The 21,513-nt window shown below is 48.5% G+C and overlaps 2 protein-coding genes across 2 annotated transcripts; both read right to left on the reverse strand.

Moving 5' to 3' along the window:
* Positions 1 to 1,918: 1,918 nt before the first annotated feature.
* On the reverse strand, positions 1,919 to 4,412 carry LOC9652009 (MLO-like protein 11). The gene is made up of 15 exons (XM_002965943.2): positions 4,152 to 4,412; positions 4,028 to 4,085; positions 3,778 to 3,977; positions 3,601 to 3,717; positions 3,482 to 3,548; positions 3,322 to 3,416; positions 3,191 to 3,265; positions 3,058 to 3,143; positions 2,942 to 2,991; positions 2,850 to 2,890; positions 2,612 to 2,779; positions 2,515 to 2,550; positions 2,390 to 2,457; positions 2,274 to 2,334; positions 1,919 to 2,217 (listed from the first exon to the last, which is right to left on the reverse strand). The coding sequence occupies exons 1-15, from the start codon at positions 4,389 to 4,391 to the stop codon at positions 1,945 to 1,947; spliced, it is 1,635 nt and encodes a 544-aa protein (XP_002965989.2). The 5' UTR covers positions 4,392 to 4,412; the 3' UTR covers positions 1,919 to 1,944.
* On the reverse strand, positions 4,320 to 4,776 carry LOC9652010. The gene has a single exon (XM_002965944.2). The coding sequence runs from the start codon at positions 4,756 to 4,758 to the stop codon at positions 4,435 to 4,437; it is 324 nt and encodes a 107-aa protein (XP_002965990.2). The 5' UTR covers positions 4,759 to 4,776; the 3' UTR covers positions 4,320 to 4,434.
* Positions 4,777 to 21,513: the final 16,737 nt, after the last annotated feature.

Raw genomic sequence — 21,513 nt, forward strand, 5'->3', positions numbered from 1 at the left:
CGGCCCCAGTTCCGGCAAGCAGTGGTACCGTAGCAATCGCCAGGAGTGCTATTTGCCAGCCATTGAAAAGCGCCACTACGACTCCGCCGATGAAAGTCGCCATGTTGTGTATGAATCCACCAACCTGTTTTCATCATCACGTTTATTCTGCGAGTCTGTCTACAACTTGAGGTACCTTCTCGCCCATCGCATCTTGAACTAGAAGTATATCACTGGCTATGTGATTAACGATGCTTCCCGTGTTTGCTTCAGTATCGAAGAACGCAACCTCTTGGTGCAGCAGTGACTCCAGGTATCTCACTCGGATCCGGCTCGACTGTCGCTCCCCCGTGTACAGCCAACACCAAACTTCTGCTCGGGCCAACAAGATCAAGAGAGAAGGAGCAAGGAGAAATCAGTCAGCTCTCACCTAGCCAAGTGACCCATCCAGAATTGAGCGCCACGATAAACATAGCGATCGCGAACTGCCAGGTAATTAAGCATTACTTTTCAAAGTTCCCCGGAAGAACACTGAGCTTTGCTTTTCGTGCTTACTTTCAACACAGCCGATCCCGCCGCATCCCTGTCACTCTGATTTGTGGCGAGAGCATTGACGATCCGGCCAAAGTAGTACATGTTGATCGGAAGAACGAGGCCGTGCGCGATGGCTGCCAAGCTTCCGGTTGCCATGAGCAAGCAATCGAGGCCATCGGCATACTTGAAGAGCTTCCGGAAAGAGACCTGCATTTTTTTTTGATGGAATGGGTGGGAGCTGCAAAGTGACACACTAATAAGAACGAAAGATGGTGGATATGCTCCAAGAATCTCCATTCCAACAACAGTGAACTCCGCCGCCGTCGATCTTTAACTTTAACAATAAGGTCCGTTTGCACGTAAACTATTTTATTCGTTATTAAAGTTCTTCCAGATATAATTATAGCTTATGGTTTTTGTTATGAAACTTTTTATATGACGCATTGTGTGGCCATTTTACAAGTCAATTGCTGGTATGGATCTCCACACATTTGGCGAGTCCCATCCTCAAAGAAACTGGAAGAAAGGGCTCTCTCGGCACTCCATCTCTCCTCCGGCTCCCAAACCAGCATGTTGTCCAGCAGCTCAAGAATATCTTCGTCGCCAATCTCCCTGTGGAGCCTCTCCTTGATCTCCTCTACCACCCTGTAAAGCTCTCTGGCGGCGTGGCTCTCGCGTACAACGCTGAAAGGGTTGTACCCTAGAACCAGCTCCGCGAGGATCACTCCAGCGCCCCACACGTCCACGCCACTTCCCAGCTCTTGGGTGTCGCCCAGGATGATCTCCGGCGCGTTGTAGGCCAGCGTTCCAATCGTTTCTGGGTCTCTTGGGGGCGTCGTCACCCTTCTCGCGTGATCAAAGTCGCACAGCTTCACCTTGGTGCCCTCCTTGTTGATCAGGACGTTGGCGGTCTTGATGTCCTGATGAACGATGCCATGCTCGTGCATGTAGGCTAGGGCTTGAAGGATCTGCTCGATGATCGTCTTGATCTCCTCCCTGTTGAGGGTTCTCTTCATAAGCATGCCCAATCTCTTCTTGAACTTGTAGAGATCCCCAAACATGTGCTCGAACACCATGTACGTTTTACCTCCAATCGAGCCCACGTCCAGAAGCTTGACGATGTTTCCATGTTGACATTCTTGCAGAAGACCATAGACCAGCTTCGTTTCCTCGTGTAGATTTAGATGCTCTACCATCTCTTTGATGGCGACCTTCTCCATAGTGTCGAGATTTATCCCCTCTCTCACCGTTCCACCGGTACCACGCCCCAGCCTTGTCGAGTAATCGATTGAGTATCGCGTCATCTCTCTTACTTCGTTGTGACGATAAAAATTAAGGGTGAGCTCATTAGCACGACGCTTTAGTACAAAGTTTTCCCTTTTTGACTAACTAAATGAAGCCCTCCTTTTTCTGTTAAAGAATATATTTAAATTACTTATTAAAAGTTAACAGATATCTTGAATATCCAGATTCGATATCCACCTTGTCAGGCCTTTGTGTTACTTGTAGCTCGCTCTCTACTGATGATACTTCTGGCACTGCTCGTAGCTCCTGTCCAAAAGAAGCAATCGCGCTGCGGTCTATGGTGCTCACGTCCATCACGCTGCTGTGATCTTTGTTTCTCTTCTTTGCTGCCTTCTTCCAGTTGTGAATCGAGTCCACTATGTGTTCCTGAAATATTGCTCTCTTGTAGTTGGATCCCATCTATGCACGAGCATTGTCGTCAGTATACATGCGGTGAGATTTAAAACTTTGCTTACCTGTGTCACAAGAGCATAGAGAGGTAACGTGCTATAGCTGCATAGTATTTGCACCAAGAACCTGATCACCAGACAATGTTACCTCTACCTGATTCACGCAAAACTTTCAAACTTACCCGGTGACAACTCGCGAATACGAGAAGATCCTATTCTGCATCAAGCAAGAGTCCCAGCCGAATTGCCACTGAAAAATGCATTCCAGGATTACTTAACTTCCTTACAGCATTTCATTATAACTTACCCAAACCCAAAGAAAAGTGGCCAATTCAAAAGCGTCCTGTAAAAACGCAAGAGATGTCACTGTGGTGCCAATTCAAGCGGCAGAAGCCAAACCAAACCTGGAAGAGAATGAAATGGATCAGATGTAGCATCAATCGTGGTTTGTTGAACCAAAACAGTGTGTCTCGAGGTTTTAAACCTGCTATCCGTGGGCCAGACAATCCAGAATCTTCCAAAGCCAACTTAGCGATTACATATTGGAGTTTCGCTCCGACCACTAAAACCATCTGACATGGCAAAGTTTAGAAGAGATAAATTAAAACCAAAAAGAAACAAAAGAAAAGAAAAACATTATACCACGATGGGAACAAGTGACATCCAGAAAAATAAGTTGACACCTGAACAAGATTATGTTACAAACAAGAAGCGGAAATAGAAAAATTGCTGACCATGAACATCAAAAAGGAAAAAACAGACAACAAACGTCCAGAAAATGACGCTGCAAAGAGCAAAGAGAAAAAAAAGAGTGTGGCATTAGCATTGTACCAAGCACAGAACTAAATACCTTATTCCAACAATATCTTTGAACTCATCCTCCAATGATCGAATCATGTAGCTGTGAAAATCATATCTCGGGCGTGTCTTATGCTTCTGCAACAACTCAGTGTTATTTCTTAGAGACTTTGTGATCAACTTACCGTCACAAAGCCCATACGCAAGGCCAAATAGTCCGATTTGGTTACCGACTGGCCAAATTGACGGAAGAAACAGAGCTGCAAAGACAGGAGCTTATCAAGAACTGCTCGCTCCATGATCAGAGACTACTCACCACACCAAGCAAGAGGCTGTTCCTGCTCCACAAGGAAGATGCATGGTAAGCAGCAAATGTTGATTGACGCTTTAGAGTCAAGGTTTTAGTTAACTCTGGCAATTTCAAGGTTTTAGTTAAAGAAGTTGATTTCTTTTCTGAATACGAGCATTAGTCTTACCAGCTAGCTGTTCCTGATTGTCCACATGAGTGTGAGCTTCTTCTTCCCATTTTATCCAAGTATGGACCTAATAAAACACTAAAACCGTCAGTAAAATCACGAGGTTCACATTGACGAACCTTCATAATAGCCAAGAGCATAGTCAGACATGAGTATAAAATGTGAGTGACAGCCATGACGAATAGAAACCTGTGTAGTTGTTCAAGGCCCAGGAAAGAGATAAATGGTTCGTGGCCCTAGACAAAGAACAGGATCTTACGAAAACAAGACCAAGCCAATTGAATGAATTTACAAACCTCCGTGCAAGAGTTTTCTAGTGAAGCGAGTTCCCTCCGCCGATTGCTTACGAGCAAGTGATCAGCCTCTTTCTTGGAGGAGGATGGGAGGTGACAAGGCATGCGTTGCTTATCAAAAAAGGACGATTTGATGCAGATCTTTGAGACGTAAGACGCGGTTATGGTGATAAGAAGTGAGATGAATCCCAGCAGCATCAACTCTGAAACAAGCATTCGTCGTTGCCATCAGAGCGTGCTTGAACAAACGAACCTTCTTTGATCTTCTCCAGTGCGGCATAGAGTGGTTTCCTCTTTGTTCTGGAGAGCCACTGCCAATCCAAGTCACATAAGATTGTTAGAGAACGATAGATCGTTACGAAATCGGGAAGAATTACTTGTCCGAGATGGTGTAGAGATCTCTCTCCTAGCAGCGAAATAACAACGAACAACGTACACACTATCGCTACTGACCATGTAGGAGTTAACTCTAGAGATCTTGAAGCGCTGCCACCTGCCATAGCTCTATCTAATACGCAGGGAGGAAATGAAACATACGCGCGCTCGAAGATATAAGTATGTTTGGTCGAGAAAGAAATCCACACGAAAACGTGTTGGGAGTGGCCGGCCGGCCACATATCCTCCACAGACACAGGAAGGAGGAGCGAAAGGCTTCCAGCACTAGCGACAAGGCACAGCGCCAAATTCTTCTATAGTTTTGGTCGCCAGGGTGAGAATATCCATGAAAGCACTCAACGACGCTCTCAGGAATCTGGCCTCTGTGGCGGAGAATGCGACCACCAGACGCTCACCTCTGGCCGAGATTGCTCGCTTCACTTTGTCGGGCTGAAGCTCCGCGTCCACGGCCAGCACCGCCATCACAAGCCGCGCCGAATCCTCGCTCGCGTACTGGACCTCCAGTGTGCACGAAAACGGCGAGATCGCTGCTGCCGCCGCCGCCGCCTCCAGCGCTGCCGGGGCGCCCGAAATCACTACACCCGCCATGGCCAAGAAATATTTCGCTAAAACCCTAAGTGTGACAATGTACGGCAATAGACCCCCATTGTACAGTTATTCAGTACGGCAAGCCTGTTGCAACATGTACGGCACAATTTTCTATCCCGTTGTAGCGGGTCTGTGGCCCCTGACGTGGTTCATGGTAAATCTGAGGTGAGGTTAGATTCCTAGATTGTCATCTTTGTTTCAACTAAGAGTCATTTCTGTCCATGGTCAATTTTAAAATTGATTGTGATTCTAAAATTGTATAAACTAGGCTAGCATAGCATGACAAAATCATGGCCAAAAAGCTTGATGTTCACTAATATTTAGAGATTGTGAATCATGAGACATGAGTTAGCTTGGTTTTGGGAAGAGAAATGTGAGTGTGGAGTGACTATGATGCTGTGATGAGATGAATTATATGTAATTACTGTGTGTCGTACTGATTTTGACTAAGATGGGGATTTTGGCTAGAGTAAAAGATAAGTATTTAAATCAATTTGGTCACACAATGGGATAGCCCTGTTGACACAAACCACGGGAATATTCTAAGAATATTCTATGGCCTGTGGGATTTAAGGCCGTAATGCCTTTAAGGGTTGGGAGGTTGGCTTAGGGTTCGCTCTCTTGTTCGTTTCAGTGGTATTGGAGCAGCACGTTCTTTTGGGGATGGCGGGTGAGCAAGACATTGATCCTGATGAGGAGTATGGCGTTAGTGATGATAGCCATGACGATGCGAAAGAGACTCTTGATGATGTTGTTGTGCGGCAAGGATGCCAGATTTCTAAGGTTTAGAGCGACATAAAGGAGGTTAAGGATTCCGTCAATCTCATTAAGGATTTCTTGCTTCGCATGATGAAACGTGTATGTACATTCCCCAATGTCCCGTAGGGACTAATACAAAAACCGGGCATGCTGCCCGAATCTCATGCTACCTAGTGGGGTCTCCCTCATCTAAAGTGGGACTAGGCCTGCAGTAAAAGCGGCTGCGGATTTCTTGCTTCGCATGAACCCTCAAGGGTTGAATCAATTTCATGTCCGTGATTACCATTGGTACGTCAAGCATGCCAAGGATTATGGTATCGTGGAATGGAAATCATCACCAGATGTTTGTGATAGTCAAGAGGTTGATTCTTGGTTGGAATTGTGGGAAAGTCGTTGGTCTTACAATCCTTGTGAGGATAAGGTGAAAATAGATTTCTTTGTGATGAAGCTTACGGGCCATGCTTCTTCGTGGTGGAAGAACTACATCAAAGCTAATCTGAAGCTGACTTCTTGGACTGATTTGACAAAGGTTTTCCGCGCTTCGTTTGTCAAGAAGTTTGAAGAAGTTGATCTTGTGAATTAGTTGTTAGAGATCCGGCAAGGGACTCTGTCTTTGGATGCGTATGCCCACAAGTTCCGTGATCTTTGCCTTAGTCTCACAGGCATCTATAATGAGCTGCTAAAGGTGCAATGTTTTATCAAAGGATTGAGCTCGGTGGATGTGCAGTAGAAGGTCAAGAAGGATTTTCCAGCAACATTGACTGATGCTATCACTAAGGCTAGATCTTTTCGCCCGAACCGTCAGTCAACTTGGTCAACTATGGTCAACGAGATGGTCTACGGAGTAGTCAACGTGATGACCAGCTCACCAATGCTTCATATTCGGGGAAGAAACAACCGTTGTTCTGTTATGGCTCGAAGCATGAAGATGGTAGTGAGGCTAAGAAACTTCGTTTGGACCAGCGAGAGAAGGACAAAGTGGAGGGCAATTGTTTTCGTTGCTATAGAGCTAGACATCAAAGCAAGGATTGTTCTGAAGGGGTCAAAGAATAATAATGTGACTGTGGTGGAAATTATAGGCAATGATGTGAGTGATAGTGCTTTTGGGGCCGTATTGCTTCAAGTTAGGCATTGTCTCGCATTCATGAGCCACAAGTTTGATGCCACACAATGGAATTGACCTACTCGAGAATGCCAATATTATCTATATAGATCGGACTTCTATGTAGATTCAAATCATCAATCTCTCCAGATGTGGATCTTTGAGGCCGCCTTGCTCGTTGGCAAGAGTTCCTGCAGGAAATGTCTGTTAAGATCCGGTACAAGCATGGAGGTGACAATAAGGTGGCTGATGCGTTATCTAGGATGGTAAATTCTATCTCATTCGTGAAGCTATCCAGAGATCTCTTGGATGAGCTTAAGGAGTTTGCTGACTTCGACTTCTTTATCACTGATATTCGCGCAAAGGTTTTGTTGAGGGACGCCTCTACGGATTTGAAGGGTGACAAGTTTGCGTCATTCGAAATACGAGATGGAATTCTGGTGAAGAAGGGACGTGTAGTGGTTCCTCGTGTTGACAAACTCATCAAACGGATTTTTGTTGAGTGTCATGATGTGCCAAGTGTTGGGCATCCGGGGGTATTGAGAACGTATATGTTGGTGAAGAGGCATTTCTTTTGGCCTGGGATGAAGTCAAATGTTGAGAAGTACGTACGTGGTTGTTTGACCTGCCAAGCGGTCAAAGTTGATCATCAGAAGCTTGCTAGCCTCTATCATCCTTTACGTGTACCCGAGAATAAGTGAGATAGCATCTCGATGGACTTTATCACTGGTTTGCCCAAAACCTTTCGAGGAAATGATGCTATTTGGGTTGTTGTGGATCGTTTGACGAAGATGGCTCACTTCTTCCCTGTGAAGACAACGATAAAAACTTCTGAACTTGCTCAGTTGTTTGTAGACCGGTTTATTCAGTCTCTATGGTTTGCCAGGTGACATTGTGAGTGATCGGGATCCTAAGTTTATGTCCAAGTTTTGGCAAATGGTCTTTGAGAAACTAAAAACTAAACTGAGCATGAGTAGTGGTGAGCATCCACAATCTGATGGGCAAACAGAGTGCATGAATCAGCTATTAGAAGATATGCTACGGTCTTTTGTGGGAAACTTGACTCAACAGGGAGTATGGGAGAAATACTTGCCTTTACTTCAGTTTGCTTACAATAGTGCTCATCAATCAGCTATTGGCATGTCCCCTTTTATGGCGATGTATGGCTATGAGCCTAGGTCTCATGTGAGTTTGAATTTGGCTTTGGTTCGGGTTCCTCATGCTTGTGATTTCCTGGAGGATATGCAAGACAAGCTTGAGTTGGCAAAATTGAACATGAGGCAAGCTCAAGAACAAGACAAAAGATTGGCTAATGAGCATCATCGTCATCAAGAGTACAAAGTTGGTGACAAGGTTTTCCTTAAGCTGTCGGATGCACAACGGTCTCTAAAAGGAGGTGGCAGTGCCAAGTTGTCTCCACGGTATTGTGGACCTTGGACAATTTTACAGTGTGTAGGGGATCTTGCATACACTTCGGACTTGCCAATTAGTTCGAAGATTCTGTAAGCCACAAATTTTTCCTTTCCAATTTGCCAGCTTATCTCGTCTATCTGACCAACTCTACCTTGGCTTGTGCTAAGTTCCCTCGCCAAGGTTCTCGCCTATGGTACCAGCTCCTACTTGGTCCTACTTGGTTTCAGCTACTCACTGCACGAGCAACGGAGTGTTAGCCATCCATCTACGGATTCCCAAATCTCTCCCAATACCCCTCCCCGGGTTAGACTGGACTTAAGGTTCGGCTACACTCCCCACAGGCACAAGCAGCCAAGCACACCAAGCCTCCAGATTCCTAACACCCCTTGGTACCACAAGACTTGATCATGGGACCCTCTAAATCCCAAGCCTTGGGTGCAGCACTTGCTTCGGGACGTCGGGGCGAAACACCATGGCCTAACGGCCCGGTATGAGTACCTCCACCCCCCCCCCCCCATCCCGAAGAAAGGTCCAAGCCCCTAGGAAGGGCGAGGACCAATGAGCCGCATGGGACTCAAGTGGGGCACCACTCCACATGAGTCGGGAGCACCGCAGTCGGTTTCCCTTTCGGGAGTGGGAGCTGCTCTTGAGCACTTCCTTGGATGGCCCCTCCGGCACGAGCGAAGTCCATGCTCACTCCCACCCAAGGTTCCTCGGTCCCAGTCTCAACCTCATAGTCGGTTTGGAACGCCAACTGGAGAGTCCCTTCAAACTGGTTCCTGGACCTCACTATCCCTACTATACTTTTGGAACCCCCTGCAGCCCCCCCCCCCTTGGGAGACACACGCTTTGGGCTTTCACCCCTTGAGCTGTATTAGTATGTGGACTTAGTCTTAGAATCAATCTTGGACTCGATCTCGGACCCGACTTCGGACTCGGTCTCGGACTCGATCTCAGACTCGATCTCGGACCCCATCTCGGACTCGACTTCGGACTCGACCTCGGACTCGGTCTCGGACCCGATTTGGGTCTCGGACTCCGTCTCGAACTCGGTCTCGATCTCGGTCTCTGATTCGGCCTCGGCTCGATCCCGGACTCTATCTCGAACTCGGTCTCAGAGTCGGTCTTGGACTAGATCTTCAACTCGGTCCCATCCGATGAACTCTTTGTCATTTCGGTCAAGCTTTCGGGGATCCTTTAGCCTACGACATCTCGGGGAGTCGGTTCCTTACAACTCCACCACCCATAGAAGAAGTTCAATGCCCACATCAAACGTCTCTTTTTATCCTACGACTTGTTGACCATGTCTCCGGGGGCATCCCCCCACTTAGCGGTGTGCCTAAGTTAGCCTCCCCGGCCAAGAGCCCATGACAACGAAATATAGGTGTCCCTATACCCCTCACCTCACCACGCCCTAGTATGGGGTCGGGACTTGAACCCAGCCCTGCTTTACTAGGGGGTTGAGACTCAAACCCAACCTCCGTGACACAGGTCAGAGTATCACAGGTGCTGGCGGAGTGGTGGAGACTTACATTGGCGGCAGTACGGCTTCACCATACTATCCTCCGGGATAGGGGGAAGCTTGAGAGGCTCGAGGAGTGGCAGAAAGCATGGATGCCATGTTTTGGTAGAGGAGATCACAAGGAGGTTCGTTGGAGATGGCACCCCCCGGAGTCGATCTTGCGGTCAGCACGAAGGGGGGACGTGGATCTGGATGCGATACGACGGAGACGACCGCAGCCGCTTTTACTGCAGGCCTAGTCCCACTTTAGATGAGGGAGACCCCACTAGGTAGCATGAGATTCGGGCAGCATGCCCGGTTTTTGTATTAGTCCCTACGGGACATTGGGGAATGTACATACACGTTTCATCAAACCCAACCTCCGTAGAATACGTCTACGGATTCGACATCCCCGCGGGGAGTCGGGTGTAGTGCCCTACGCCTGGTCGACCTATCCAACCCATGCTAATTAGCTTACCTTCGGCGCGCCTTCGGGTCCTAACATATGCCACGTGCTCAACTTTGCAAATTGATATTTTTAATTGAACTTTGCATAAGTACATAGAGTTCTGCCTTGCAGAAATTCCTCCACTAGATCTCGTGCGTTCGCTAGGTTCTCCTCCAGTTCCCATGTTGCTTCACAGTGTGGAAATCCTTTCCACTTCACATGGAACTCTCTCACCTCGCGTCCTTGTTGCTTGCTCTTGCGCACATTGAGGATGGCCTCGACTTCGTATTCCTCTTCCCCTTGGATAACCTCAGGTAAAGGTCTTACTTGGTCCTTGCGAAGTGGATCCTCAAAGTACAGCTTAAGTAAGTTCATGTGGAACACTGGGTGCATTTCCCCATCTCTCGAGGAAGTCGGAGTCGGTAAGCCACTTTACCGATTCGTGCCTCAATCTCGTAAGGCCCCACGAACCTGCTTAAGGAACTCAAGATCAATTCATTTACAGGAATACATGCATTTTTACCTTTGGGTCAACTTCCGGCTGATCCCACTTGGTAGCCTGAGATTTTTGGTGTTCAGCCACACCTTCTCCCCAGCTTGGAACTCTACATCCCGGCACTTTTGGTTTGCGTACTTGGTTTGTCTTTGTTAAGCCCGTTCCAAGGAATCCCTCACTAGATTCCAAATGTTGAGTCTTTCCGCCGTGAATGCCTCCACTGCGGGTAGCTCTCCATGATACTCGGCCACGTTGAGTTCCACAGGACCTTCAATAGCTCGCCCATTGATGACTTCCCATGGACTCACCCCGATACTCGAATGTGGTGACTTGTTATAACACATTTCTGCAAGTCCCAAATGACTTACCCAATCGGTCTGGTCTCCCAAGACATAGCATCGCAAATTATCCTCCAGCTGCCTATTCACCCTTTCCGTTTGTCCGTCTGTCAAGAAGTGTTAGTGCCACCAAACTTGACTTAATACCCCTTACCTGTCTGTGGGTGATAGGCTGTGCTGAATTTCAACTTGGTGCGATACTGTTCTAGGAGAGTCCTCCAGAACCTACTAGTGAAGATCTTATCCCGATCTGAGATGATCTCTTCCGGCCTTCCCTGCACTCGAACCACTTGTTCGAAGAACAGTTTCGCCACACCTTCCGCATCCACTTCCGTTGTGGTGGGTATGAAATGTGCCATTTTTGAAAATCGGTCCACCACCACGAATATTGCATCAAACCTCTCGCTTAAGGGGAGAAGACATTTCCACGGGCGATTTGGAATTGGGATGCTTTGCAACAAGCCCCCACTAGCCTTAGTCACGGCTTTTACCTGCTGACATGTTGGACATGTCTTTACATAGTCTTGGACATCCTTAGCTATATCTGGCCAATGGTACTTCCTCTTCAGTAAGCCCATCGTCTTGGGCACTCCGCCATGTCCCGCAAGAGGTCCCTCATGACACTCTTCTAAGGCTACCTTCCTTAGTTCCCCTTCTGGAACATACACCCTCGTTTGCTTGTAATAGATGAGTCCGTTGCGTTCCACATAGCCTGTTTTCTCTTCTGTTGGCAGCTCACCTCTCTGGTGAGCTTCCCGTGCCTCTAGATTCCTCAGCAACACTTCTTGTGCTAGACCATCGTTCTCATATGCTGTCCGCACATCGTCCCAGAAGGTTGCTGTTGCGCTGGATATTGCTAACCTCAAGCTCGCTTTTTGACTTAGCGCATCCGCCACGATGTTGCTCTTCCCAAGATTGTATAGAATTTCACAATCAAACTCGGCCAAGGCATTGGCCCACCAACCTTGTTTCCCTCTCAGGTCGGGCTGTGACAAAAATGTTTCATTGCCACATTGTCCGTATAAACCTTGAAGTGTCTCCCAAGGTAGTGTCGCCACTCCTTGAACGCCTTGACCACCGCAAACAATTCCTTCTCGTGGGCAGGCCACTTCTGTTGAGCCTTGTCCAACTTCTTCGAGAAGAACGCTACTGCATGGTTGTCTTGCTTCAAAACTGCGCCCAACGCAAAGTCTGAAGCATTCGTTTTTACCTCAAAGTCCTTACCAAAGTTTGGTAATGCCAATACGGGAGCCTTCCTCAACTTCCCTTTGAGGTGGACAAATGCCGCCTCGCATTCCGCTGTCCATACCATCTTCCCTTTTCCTGTTTGGTCCATTAAGGGCAGGGCTACTCTCGAATAGTGTCTGATAAACTTTCGATAATAGTTGCATAGCCCTAGGAATGCCCTCAAATCGTGTACATTCGATGGTCGCTCCCATTCCTGGATCGCTTGGACCTTCTCCGGGTCCACCTTGAGCCCGTCCTGGCCCACCACATGCCCGAGAAACTTTACCTCTTGTTGAGCAAAGTCACATTTGCTCTCTTTAGTATACAGTTTGTGTTCCCTTAGTTTCTCAAACACCTTCGCCAAGTGTTCGGCATGCTCCTCTAGCGTCTCGCTATAGATCAGGATGTCGTCGATATAGATAACCACGAAGTGATCCAGATAGGGTACAAAGATGTGGTTCATCAGTGCCGAAAACGTTGCCGGCGCATTGCATAACCCGAAGGGCATCACGAGAAACTCGAAGCTCCCATACGTCGTTCGACAGGTTGTCTTCTCGACATCTTCCTCAGCTACCCTGATCTGGTAGTATCCTGACCTTAGGTCAATCCTCGAGAAGTATTTTGCCTTTCCCAACCTATCGAACAGGTCCTCAATCCTGGGCAAAGGGTACTTGTTCTTCTTTGTATACTTGTTGAGCAACCGGTAGTCTATGCACATGCGCATAGATCCATCTTTATTTTTCACAAATAACACCGGCACCCCATATGGCGACTTGCTCAACCTAACATACCCTTTGTCCACCAACTCCTCTAGTTGGCGCTTGAGCTCCTCGAGTTGTTTCTCGTTCAAACGATAGGGGGGACGAACCACCGCCTCAGCACCCTCGACCAGCTCAATCTTATGTTCTATCAGTCGTGCGGGGGGCAACCCCGCCGGTAACTCCTCAGGCATGGTATCCTGGAATTGGTCCAACACCCGTTGGATCACTAAAGGTACTTCTTCCGTTCCTGTCTTTTTTTTACTCTTCACCGAGAGTAAGCACAAAAATGCTACCTTAGTTCCTTTAGTGAGTTGTCCTCTCGTGGACACCAGGTTTAAGCAAGATTCTTTGGCCTTGCTTTGCTCTACCTTTAGATCCTGGGCCTCCACCCTGGACCTTCTTCCTTGGGCATTCGCCAGTACCACAAGGTTTCTACCTTGTCCATGTAGGGCTACCACGAACCGTTGAACTAGTCCATTCCGAAGATCACGTCAAATCCCGCCATGTCTATCACGGTGAAATCCATGTCCACTTTCCATGTCCCTACTTCGACTCTCGCTTGTCGAAGTACCTCATCGGTGCTTTGGCTACCTTGAACAAACTCTATAGTCCTTGGTTCGCCTAGCCGCTACACCGTTAGTCCGGCTTGCTGGACTATGTCTGCAGCCACAAAATTATCCAAAGCACCCGTGTCAATAAGGATCTTAACAAAGCTACCTCCGAGCTTCCCCTGGAGGGCTAGTAGATGTCGTGAACGACTCTCTACTAAAGTTGCTCGTGTAATGAGTAACTTTGAGTTAGGGACTGAATCACATACCTCAATTTGGACTTCACCCGACTTGATGGCCATATTAGCTCTGGCCTTCTTCGGGTAGGGACATTCCCTCAAAAAGTGTCCCGCTGCACCGCAGTTGTAGCATACGTTGTTTCCCACGCTACTATACAACTTGACCTTCTTATCCGTGGGTTTGTCTCTTTTCGCTTGACTCCCCCACGTACTCGCTCGCTGGCCACCAGATTTGCCTTTCTGGAACCCCGAGGACTCATTCTTAGAGAAACTCTTCTTGAATTTCCCTCTGCTAAATGTTCCCCTTGGTTTGGCCCCTTTGCTAAACGTGGATCCCAACCCCGTCGTGTTCCCCTTTCGCAAGTTATCATTGAAATGCACCTTGATGGCTGCATCCAATGCTTCCTTATAGTTGGTCGGGTTCCACCGCATCACCTCACCACGAGCCCAGGTTTGCAAACCTGATATGAAGGCATGGAACGCGTCCATATCCCCCATGTTCATGACAAATATCCTCTTTGCCATAAACCCATTCACATACTCCTGAATGGTTCCGGTCTGCTTCAACCTACTCAGCTCGTCTCTTAGATGCAAAGTAGCATTCGGAGGAACGTAAGTCGCGCGGATCCTCACCTTCATCATTTCCCAAGTGGCCACCGGTCCTTCATTGGCCTCTGTCGTTCTCCACCAAGACTTGGCATTATCTGCCAAGTATGGTTTTGCACATGGGACCTTCTCCAAGCTTGGTAACCGCAACGCTCGGAAGTAGTCCTCCATATCATAAAACCAATCCTCCACCACTTTATAGTCATTCACTCCCTTGAAGACCGGTGGGGGCTTTGGTTTGTACTTGGGAACTGCCTGAGGGATTGATTCCACTTCAGTCTGTTCGACTTTGTTTGGTTCTGCCTCAGACTCTACCGAAGGGTCCGCACCCTCTGCGCTGCCAGCATCCGTAGTCTTTTGCTTTTTCTTCCGCTTCTCGTCACGCTTTAACTTGCGTACGACAGTCTCTAGCAGGGCATTAGTTTGTGCCAATTGTCCTTCTAGAACGTCCAATCGAGCCTTGGACGACCGAAGACTCTTGTTTGGAAGTTGCCTCACTGGAGTCTTCCTCATGCAAGGATTCTGTAAGCCACAAATTTTTCCTTTCCAATTTGCCAGCCTACCTTGTCTATCCGTCCAACACTGCCTTGGCTTTTGCTAAGTTCCCTCGCCAAGGTTCTCGCCTATGGTACCAGCTCCTACTTGGTTTCAGCTACTCACTGCACGAGCAACGGAGTGTTAGCCATCCTTCCACGGATTCCCAAATCACTCCCAATCCCCCTCCCCGGGTTAGACTGGACTTAAGGTTCGGCTACACTCCCCGCAAGCACAAGCAGCCAAGCACACCAAGCTTCCAGGTTCCTAACATCCCTTGGTACCACAAGACTTGATCATGGGACCCTCTAAATCCCAAGTCTTGAGTGCAACACTTGCTTCGGGATGCCGGGGCGAAACACCGTGGCCTAGCGGTCCGGTATGGGTACCTCTCGCCCCCCACTTCCATCCCGAAGGAAGGCCCAAGCCCCTAGGAAGGGCGAGGACCAATGAGCCGCATGGTACTCAAGTGGGGCACCACTCCACATGAGTCGGGAGCACCGCAGTCGGTTTCCCTTTCGGGAGTGGGAGCTGCTCTTGAGCACTTCCTTGGATGGCCCCTCCGGCACCAGCCAAGTCCATGCTCACTCCCACCCAAGGCCCCTCGGTCCCAGTCTCAACCTCAAGTCGGTTTGGAAGCCCAACTGGAGAGTCCCTTCAAAACTGGTTCCTGGACCTCACTATCCCTACTATACTTTTGGAACCCCCTGCAGCCCCCCCCCCCTGGGAGACGCATGCTTTGGGCTTTCACCCCTTGACCCGTATTAGTATTTGGACTTAGTCTCTGGCTCGATCTCGGACCCGATTTCGGATCCGACTTCGGATTCGGGTTCGGACTCGATCACGGACTTGATCTCGGACCCGATCTCGGACCTGACCTCGGACTCGACCTCGGACTCGGTCTCGGACCCGATTTCGGATCTCGGACTCCATCTCGAACTCGGTCTCGAACTCGGACTCGAACTCGGTCCCCGAGTCGGTCTCGGACTCGATTCCAGACTCTATCTCTAACTCGGTCCTAGAGTCGATCTTGGACTCAATCCTCGACTTGGTCCCATCCGATGAACTCTTTGTCATTTCGGTCAAGCTTTTAGGGATCCTTTAGCCTACGACATCTCGGGTAGTCGGTTCCTTACAACTCCACCACCCATAGAAGAAGTTCGATGCCCACATCGAACGTCTCGTTTTATCCTACGACTTGTTGTCCATGTCTCCGGGGGCATCCCCCCACTTAGCGGTGTGCCTAAGTTAGCCTCCCCGGCCAAGAGCCCATGACAACGGAATATAGGTGTCCCTATACTCCTCACCTCACCACGCCCTAGTATAGGGTCGGGACTTGAACCCAGCCTTGCTTTACTAGGGGGTTGGGACTCGAACCCAACCTCCGTAGAATACGTCTACGGATTCGACATCCCCGCGGGGAGTCGGGCGTAGTGCCCTACGCCTGGTCGACCTATCCAACCCATGCTAATTAGCTTACCTTTGGCGCACCTTCGGGTCCTAACATATGCCACGTGCTCAACTTTGCAAATTGATATTTTTAATTGAACTTTGCATAAGTACATAGAGTTCTGCCTTGCAGAAATTCCTCCACTAGATCTCGCGCGTTCGCTAGGTTCTCCTCCAGTTCCCATGTTGCTTCGCAGTGTGGAAATCCTTTCCACTTCACATGGAACTCTCTCACCTCGCGTCCTTGTTGCTTGCTCTTGCGCACATTGAGGATGGCCTCGACTTCGTATTCCTCTTCCCCTTGGATAACCTCAGGTAAAGGTCTTACTTGGTCCTTGCGAAGTGGATCCTCAAAGTACAGCTTAAGTAAGTTCATGTGGAACACTGGGTGCATTTCCCCATCTCTCGAGGAAGTCGGAGTCGGTAAGCCACTTTACCGATTCGTGCCTCAATCTCGTAAGGCCCCGCGAACCTGCTTAAGGAACTCAAGATCAATTCATTTACAGGAATACATGCATTTTTACCTTTGGGTCAACTTCCGGCTGATCCCACTTGGTAGTCTGAGGTTCTTGGTGTTCAGCCACACCTTCTCCCCAGCTTGGAACTCTACATCCCGACGCTTCTGGTTCGCGTATTTGGTTTGCCTTTGTTGAGCCCGTTCCAAGGAATCCCTCACTAGATTCCAAATGTTGAGTCTTTCCGCCGTGAATGCCTCCACTGCGGGCAACTCTCCATGATACTCGGCCACGCCGAGTTCCACAGGACCTTCAATAGTGTAAGGCTCCTGAGTTTGGACTTCCCGGGAGGTCACCCAGCCCAGTACTATTCAAACCCAAGGACGCTTAACCCCAAGTATCCCAAGACCCTTAACCGTTTGGAAAAGGGGGTGCACTCTTGTTCATGGGCCCTTTCCCTCTATATTTGAACCCCATGGACCGTCTCTCACGTCGTTCCCTTTGGTTGCTTACAATCCACCACGCTTCCCTGCAAGTTCACGCCCTCGTGAACGGAAGCTGAGAGCCGCAGCTCTCCCGAGAGCCCCGCTCTCTTGACACCCTACCCCTCGGGTCGAGCCCAGCGGGAGCAAACTGGACCAGCCATCTTGACACCCTACCCCTCGGGTCGAGCCCAGCGGGAGCAAACTGGACCAGCCAGATGTCAATCAACATGTGGTGTGATTCCCTTAGCCAACCAACAGAGTCGGACCCGAGACCCTCTGATACCAAATGTAAGGCTCCTGAGTTTGGACTTCCCGGGAGGTCACCCAGCCCAGTACTATTCAAACCCAAGGACGCTTAACCCCAAGTATCCCAAGACCCTTAACCGTTTGGAAAAGGGGGTGCACTCTTGTTCATGGGCCCTTTCCCTCTATATTTGAACCCCATGGACCGTCTCTCAAGTCGTTCCCTTTGGTTGCTTACAAATAGCTCGCCCATTGATGACTTCCCATGGACTCACCCCGATACTCGAATGTGGTGAGTTGTTATAACACATTTCCGCAAGTCCCAAATGACTTACCCAATCGGTCTGGTCTCTCGAGACATAGCATCGCAAATAATCCTCCAGCTGCCTATTCACCCTTTCCGTTTGTCCGTCTGTCAAGAAGTGTTAGTGCCAACAACTTGACTCAATACCCCATACCTGTCTGTGGGTGATAGGCTGTGCTGAATTTCAACTTGGTGTGATACTGTTCCAGAAGAGTCCTCCAGAACCTACTGGTGAAGATCTTATCTCGATCTGAGATGATCTCTTCCGGTCTTCCCCGCACTCGAACCACTTGTTCGAAGAACAGCTTTGCCACACCTTCCGCATCCACCTCTGTTGTGGTGGGTATGAAGTGTGCCATTTTCGAAAATCGGTACACCACCACAAATATCGCATCAAACCCCTCACTTGGGGGGGAGTCCCGTGATGAAGTCCATCGTAAGACATTTCCACGGGCGATCTGGAATTGGGATGCTTTGCAACAAGCCCCCACTAGCCTTGGTCACGGCTTTTACCTGCTGACATGTTGGACATGTCTTTACATAGTCTTGGACGTCCTTAGCCATATCTGGCCAATGGTACTTCCTTTTGAGTAAGCCCATCGTCTTGGGCACTCCACCGTGTCCCGCAAGAGGTCCGTCATGACACTCTTCTAAGGCCACCTTCCTTAGTTCCCCTTCTGGAACATACACCCTCGTTTGCTTGTAATAAATGAGTCCGTTGCGTTCTGCATAGCCCGTTTTCTCTTCCGTTGGCAGCTCACCTCTCTGGTGAGCTTCCCGTGCCTTTAGATTCCTCAGCAACACTTCCTGTGCTAGACCATCGTTCTCATATGTTGTCCGCACATCGTCCCAGAAGGTTGCTGTTGCGCTGGATATTGCCAACTTCAAGCTTGCTTTTCGACTTAGCGCATCCGCCACGATGTTGCTCTTCCCAGGCTTGTACAGAATTTCGCAATCAAACTCGGCCAAGGCATTGGCCCACCGACCTTGTTTCCCTCTTAGGTCGGGCTGTGACAAGAAGTGTTTCGTTGCCACATTGTCCGTGTAAACCTTGAAGTGTCTCCCAAGGTAGTGTCGCCACTCCTTGAGTGCCTTGACCACCGCAAACAATTCCTTCTCGTGGGCAGGCCACTTCCGTTGAGCCTTGTCCAGCTTCTTCAAGAAGAACGCTACCGGATGGTTGTCTTGCTTCAGAACTGCGCCCAACGCAAAGTCTGAAGCATCCGTTTCTACCTCAAAGTCCTTACCAAAGTCTGGTAATGCCAATATGGGAGCCTTCCTCAACTTCCCTTTGAGGTGGACGAATGCCGCCTCGCATTCTGCTGTCCATACCATCTTCCCTTTTCCTGTTTGGTCCGTTAAGGGCAAAGCTACTCTCGAATAGTGTCTGATAAACTTTCGATAGTAGTTGCATAGCCCCAGGAACGCCCTCAACTCATGTACATTCGATGGTCGCTCCCATTCCTGGATCGCTTGGACCTTCTCCGGGTCCACCTTGAGCCCGTCCTGGCCCACCACATGCTCGAGAAACTTTACCTCTTGTTGAGCAAAGTCACATTTGCTCTCTTTAGCATACAGTTTGTGTTCCCTTAGTTTCTCAAACACCTTCGCCAAGTGTTCGGCATGCTCCTCTAGCGTCTCGCTATAGATCAGGATGTCGTCAATATAGACGACCACGAAGTGATCCAGATAGGGTACAAAGATGTGGTTCATCAACGCCGAAAACGTTGCCGGTGCATTGCACAGCCCAAAGGGCATCACTAGAAACTCGAAGCTCCCATACCTCGTTCGACAGGTTGTCTTCTCGACATCTTCCTCAGCTACCCTGATCTGGTAGTATCCTGACCTTAGGTCAATCCTCGAGAAGTATTTTGCCTTTCCCAACCTATCGAACAGGTCCTCAATCCTTGGCAAAGGGTACTTGTTCTTCTTGGTATACTTGTTGAGCAACCGGTAATCTATGCACATGCGCATAGATCCATCTTTCTTTTTCACAAATAATACCGGCGCCCCATACGGCGACTTGCTCAACCTAACATACCCTTTGTCCACCAACACCTCTAGTTGGCACTTGAGCTCCTTGAGTTCCTTTTTGTTCAAACGATAGGGTGGACGAACCACCGCCTCAGTGCCCTCAACCAGCTCAATCTTATGTTCTATCGGTCGTGCAGGGGGCAACCCCGCCGGTAGCTCCTCCGGCATGGTATCCTGGAATTGGTCCAACACTCACTGGATCACTAAAGGCACTTCTTCCGTTCTCGCCTTTTTGTCACTCTTCACCGAGAGTAAGCACAAAAAAGCTGCCTTAGTTCCTTTAGTGAGTTGTCCTCTCGTGGACACCAGGTTTAAGCAGGATTCTTTGGCCTTGCTTTGCCCTACCTTTAGATCCTGGGCTTCCACCCTAGATCTTCTTCCTTGGGCATTCGCCAGTACCACAAGGTTTCTACCTTGTCCATGTAAGCTCTATTTCGTTAAAGTGGGAATTGTCATTATCCCACTTGTAAAATAAGGTTTCCAAACCTTTATATAGTATATAAATATAACAAAATTCAACTGCATTGAGGCACATGCCATTTTATTTTAAACAAGGAAATGTCTACTCAATCACTTCTCCTCCCCCTGCCACTGCTTCACCTCTCTCTTCTCCTTGTCATCGTCGTCCAATTTCTTTCCATCCTTTTAATATTGGCTCAGTTGCTCCGAGTCTAGGTGGAGCCCAAGTCCCCATTCAATCTTTACTTTCCCATTATTAATAAAACAACTTCGTAGACTTCCAATAACATGTTGTAACACTTCTAGTATAATGCAAATCCTCTCAAAGAATTGTCTTTTAATATTAATACAATGGCATGGAACCCCATGCCATAATAAGTTACATTTTTAAATAAATACATGCCATCTCAGACTGTTATTTTTTGCCTCCAACGCCTATACAATAATCTTGGAATTTCATCACTCTCCACACTATCAGGATTTAAACCCAATAGTAATGCCATCTCTTCTCTAATACGTCCACGCTCATGTTCAGTGGTCGAAGAACCCATCCGGTTGAGCAGATTATGGAGATGCGGATAGTGCTTGGCTAGACAATATACATGCCATAAATGATGACTGGTGTCTGTCCGATCAAATGGCTTCTGATATACCGTTCCATCTGCCATTTGGTTGATTTCTGCAGCCACCTCCTGGACTGGCCGGTTCTCTATCACCATCGCTCCAAGCCGTTTTGCAAGGTCCCCCAGAACATACGGTTTCTTCTCCCTAGTTTCCATACTGCAAGAGATGGGGTGCACTGCATATGTGTGCGTGTTCGCTGCAGTTTTAATCGGCGAGTCATCGATGATGAGGATTTCACTTGAGCTAGCAGTCCGGTTCATCACTACAGCCTCTGGCTTGACGAAGATGGGCTTGCTACCCCTCACATGGACCATAGTCAAGCAATCCTCCTGCGTTAGGAGAAAGTCAAATGGTAATATTACTCACGTCTGATTGTGCATCATCTGTAGCAACGTTAATGCATTGTGGTGCATCATGGGTGTCCAAACTCCCAATTGCAAATTGAACTCGGCCCTCTGTTTTAAGTGTCGCATGGTCATTATTAGATCCCGCAGTTTCTCCCGTGTGATTAATGTGAATCTGTCTCTTTTGACCAACTTGCGACCGCAGGCTTTGGAGGGTGCAATGACATTCGAGGACGAGCCACGCTCATGGGAGAAAAGGACACCGTTCAGATCAAAAACGATACAGTACCTTCGTCGTGACCTTGAAATGAAATGCGTCAGCATAAAAAATGGTACAAGTCAATTTTACCATCTACAATATTAGCGAATGTTGCTCCCGATGGTCG

Source organism: Selaginella moellendorffii, unplaced genomic scaffold (genome assembly GCF_000143415.4).
Source record: "Selaginella moellendorffii unplaced genomic scaffold, v1.0 SELMOscaffold_6, whole genome shotgun sequence".
In the NCBI taxonomy this organism is placed as follows: Eukaryota; Viridiplantae; Streptophyta; class Lycopodiopsida; order Selaginellales; family Selaginellaceae; genus Selaginella; species Selaginella moellendorffii.

Coding starts and splice junctions, on each gene's coding strand:
- LOC9652009 (XM_002965943.2), bottom strand. CDS start 4,391: ATGTGGCCGGCCGGCCACTCCCAACACGTTTTCGTGTGGATTTCTTTC. Junction 2,891..2,941: donor TTTCCTTTTTGATGTTCATG/GTCAGCAATTTT, acceptor AATCTTGTTCAG/GTGTCAACTTATTTTTCTGG. Junction 2,335..2,389: donor TATTCGCGAGTTGTCACCGG/GTAAGTTTGAAA, acceptor TCTGGTGATCAG/GTTCTTGGTGCAAATACTAT.
- LOC9652010 (XM_002965944.2), bottom strand. CDS start 4,758: ATGGCGGGTGTAGTGATTTCGGGCGCCCCGGCAGCGCTGGAGGCGGCG.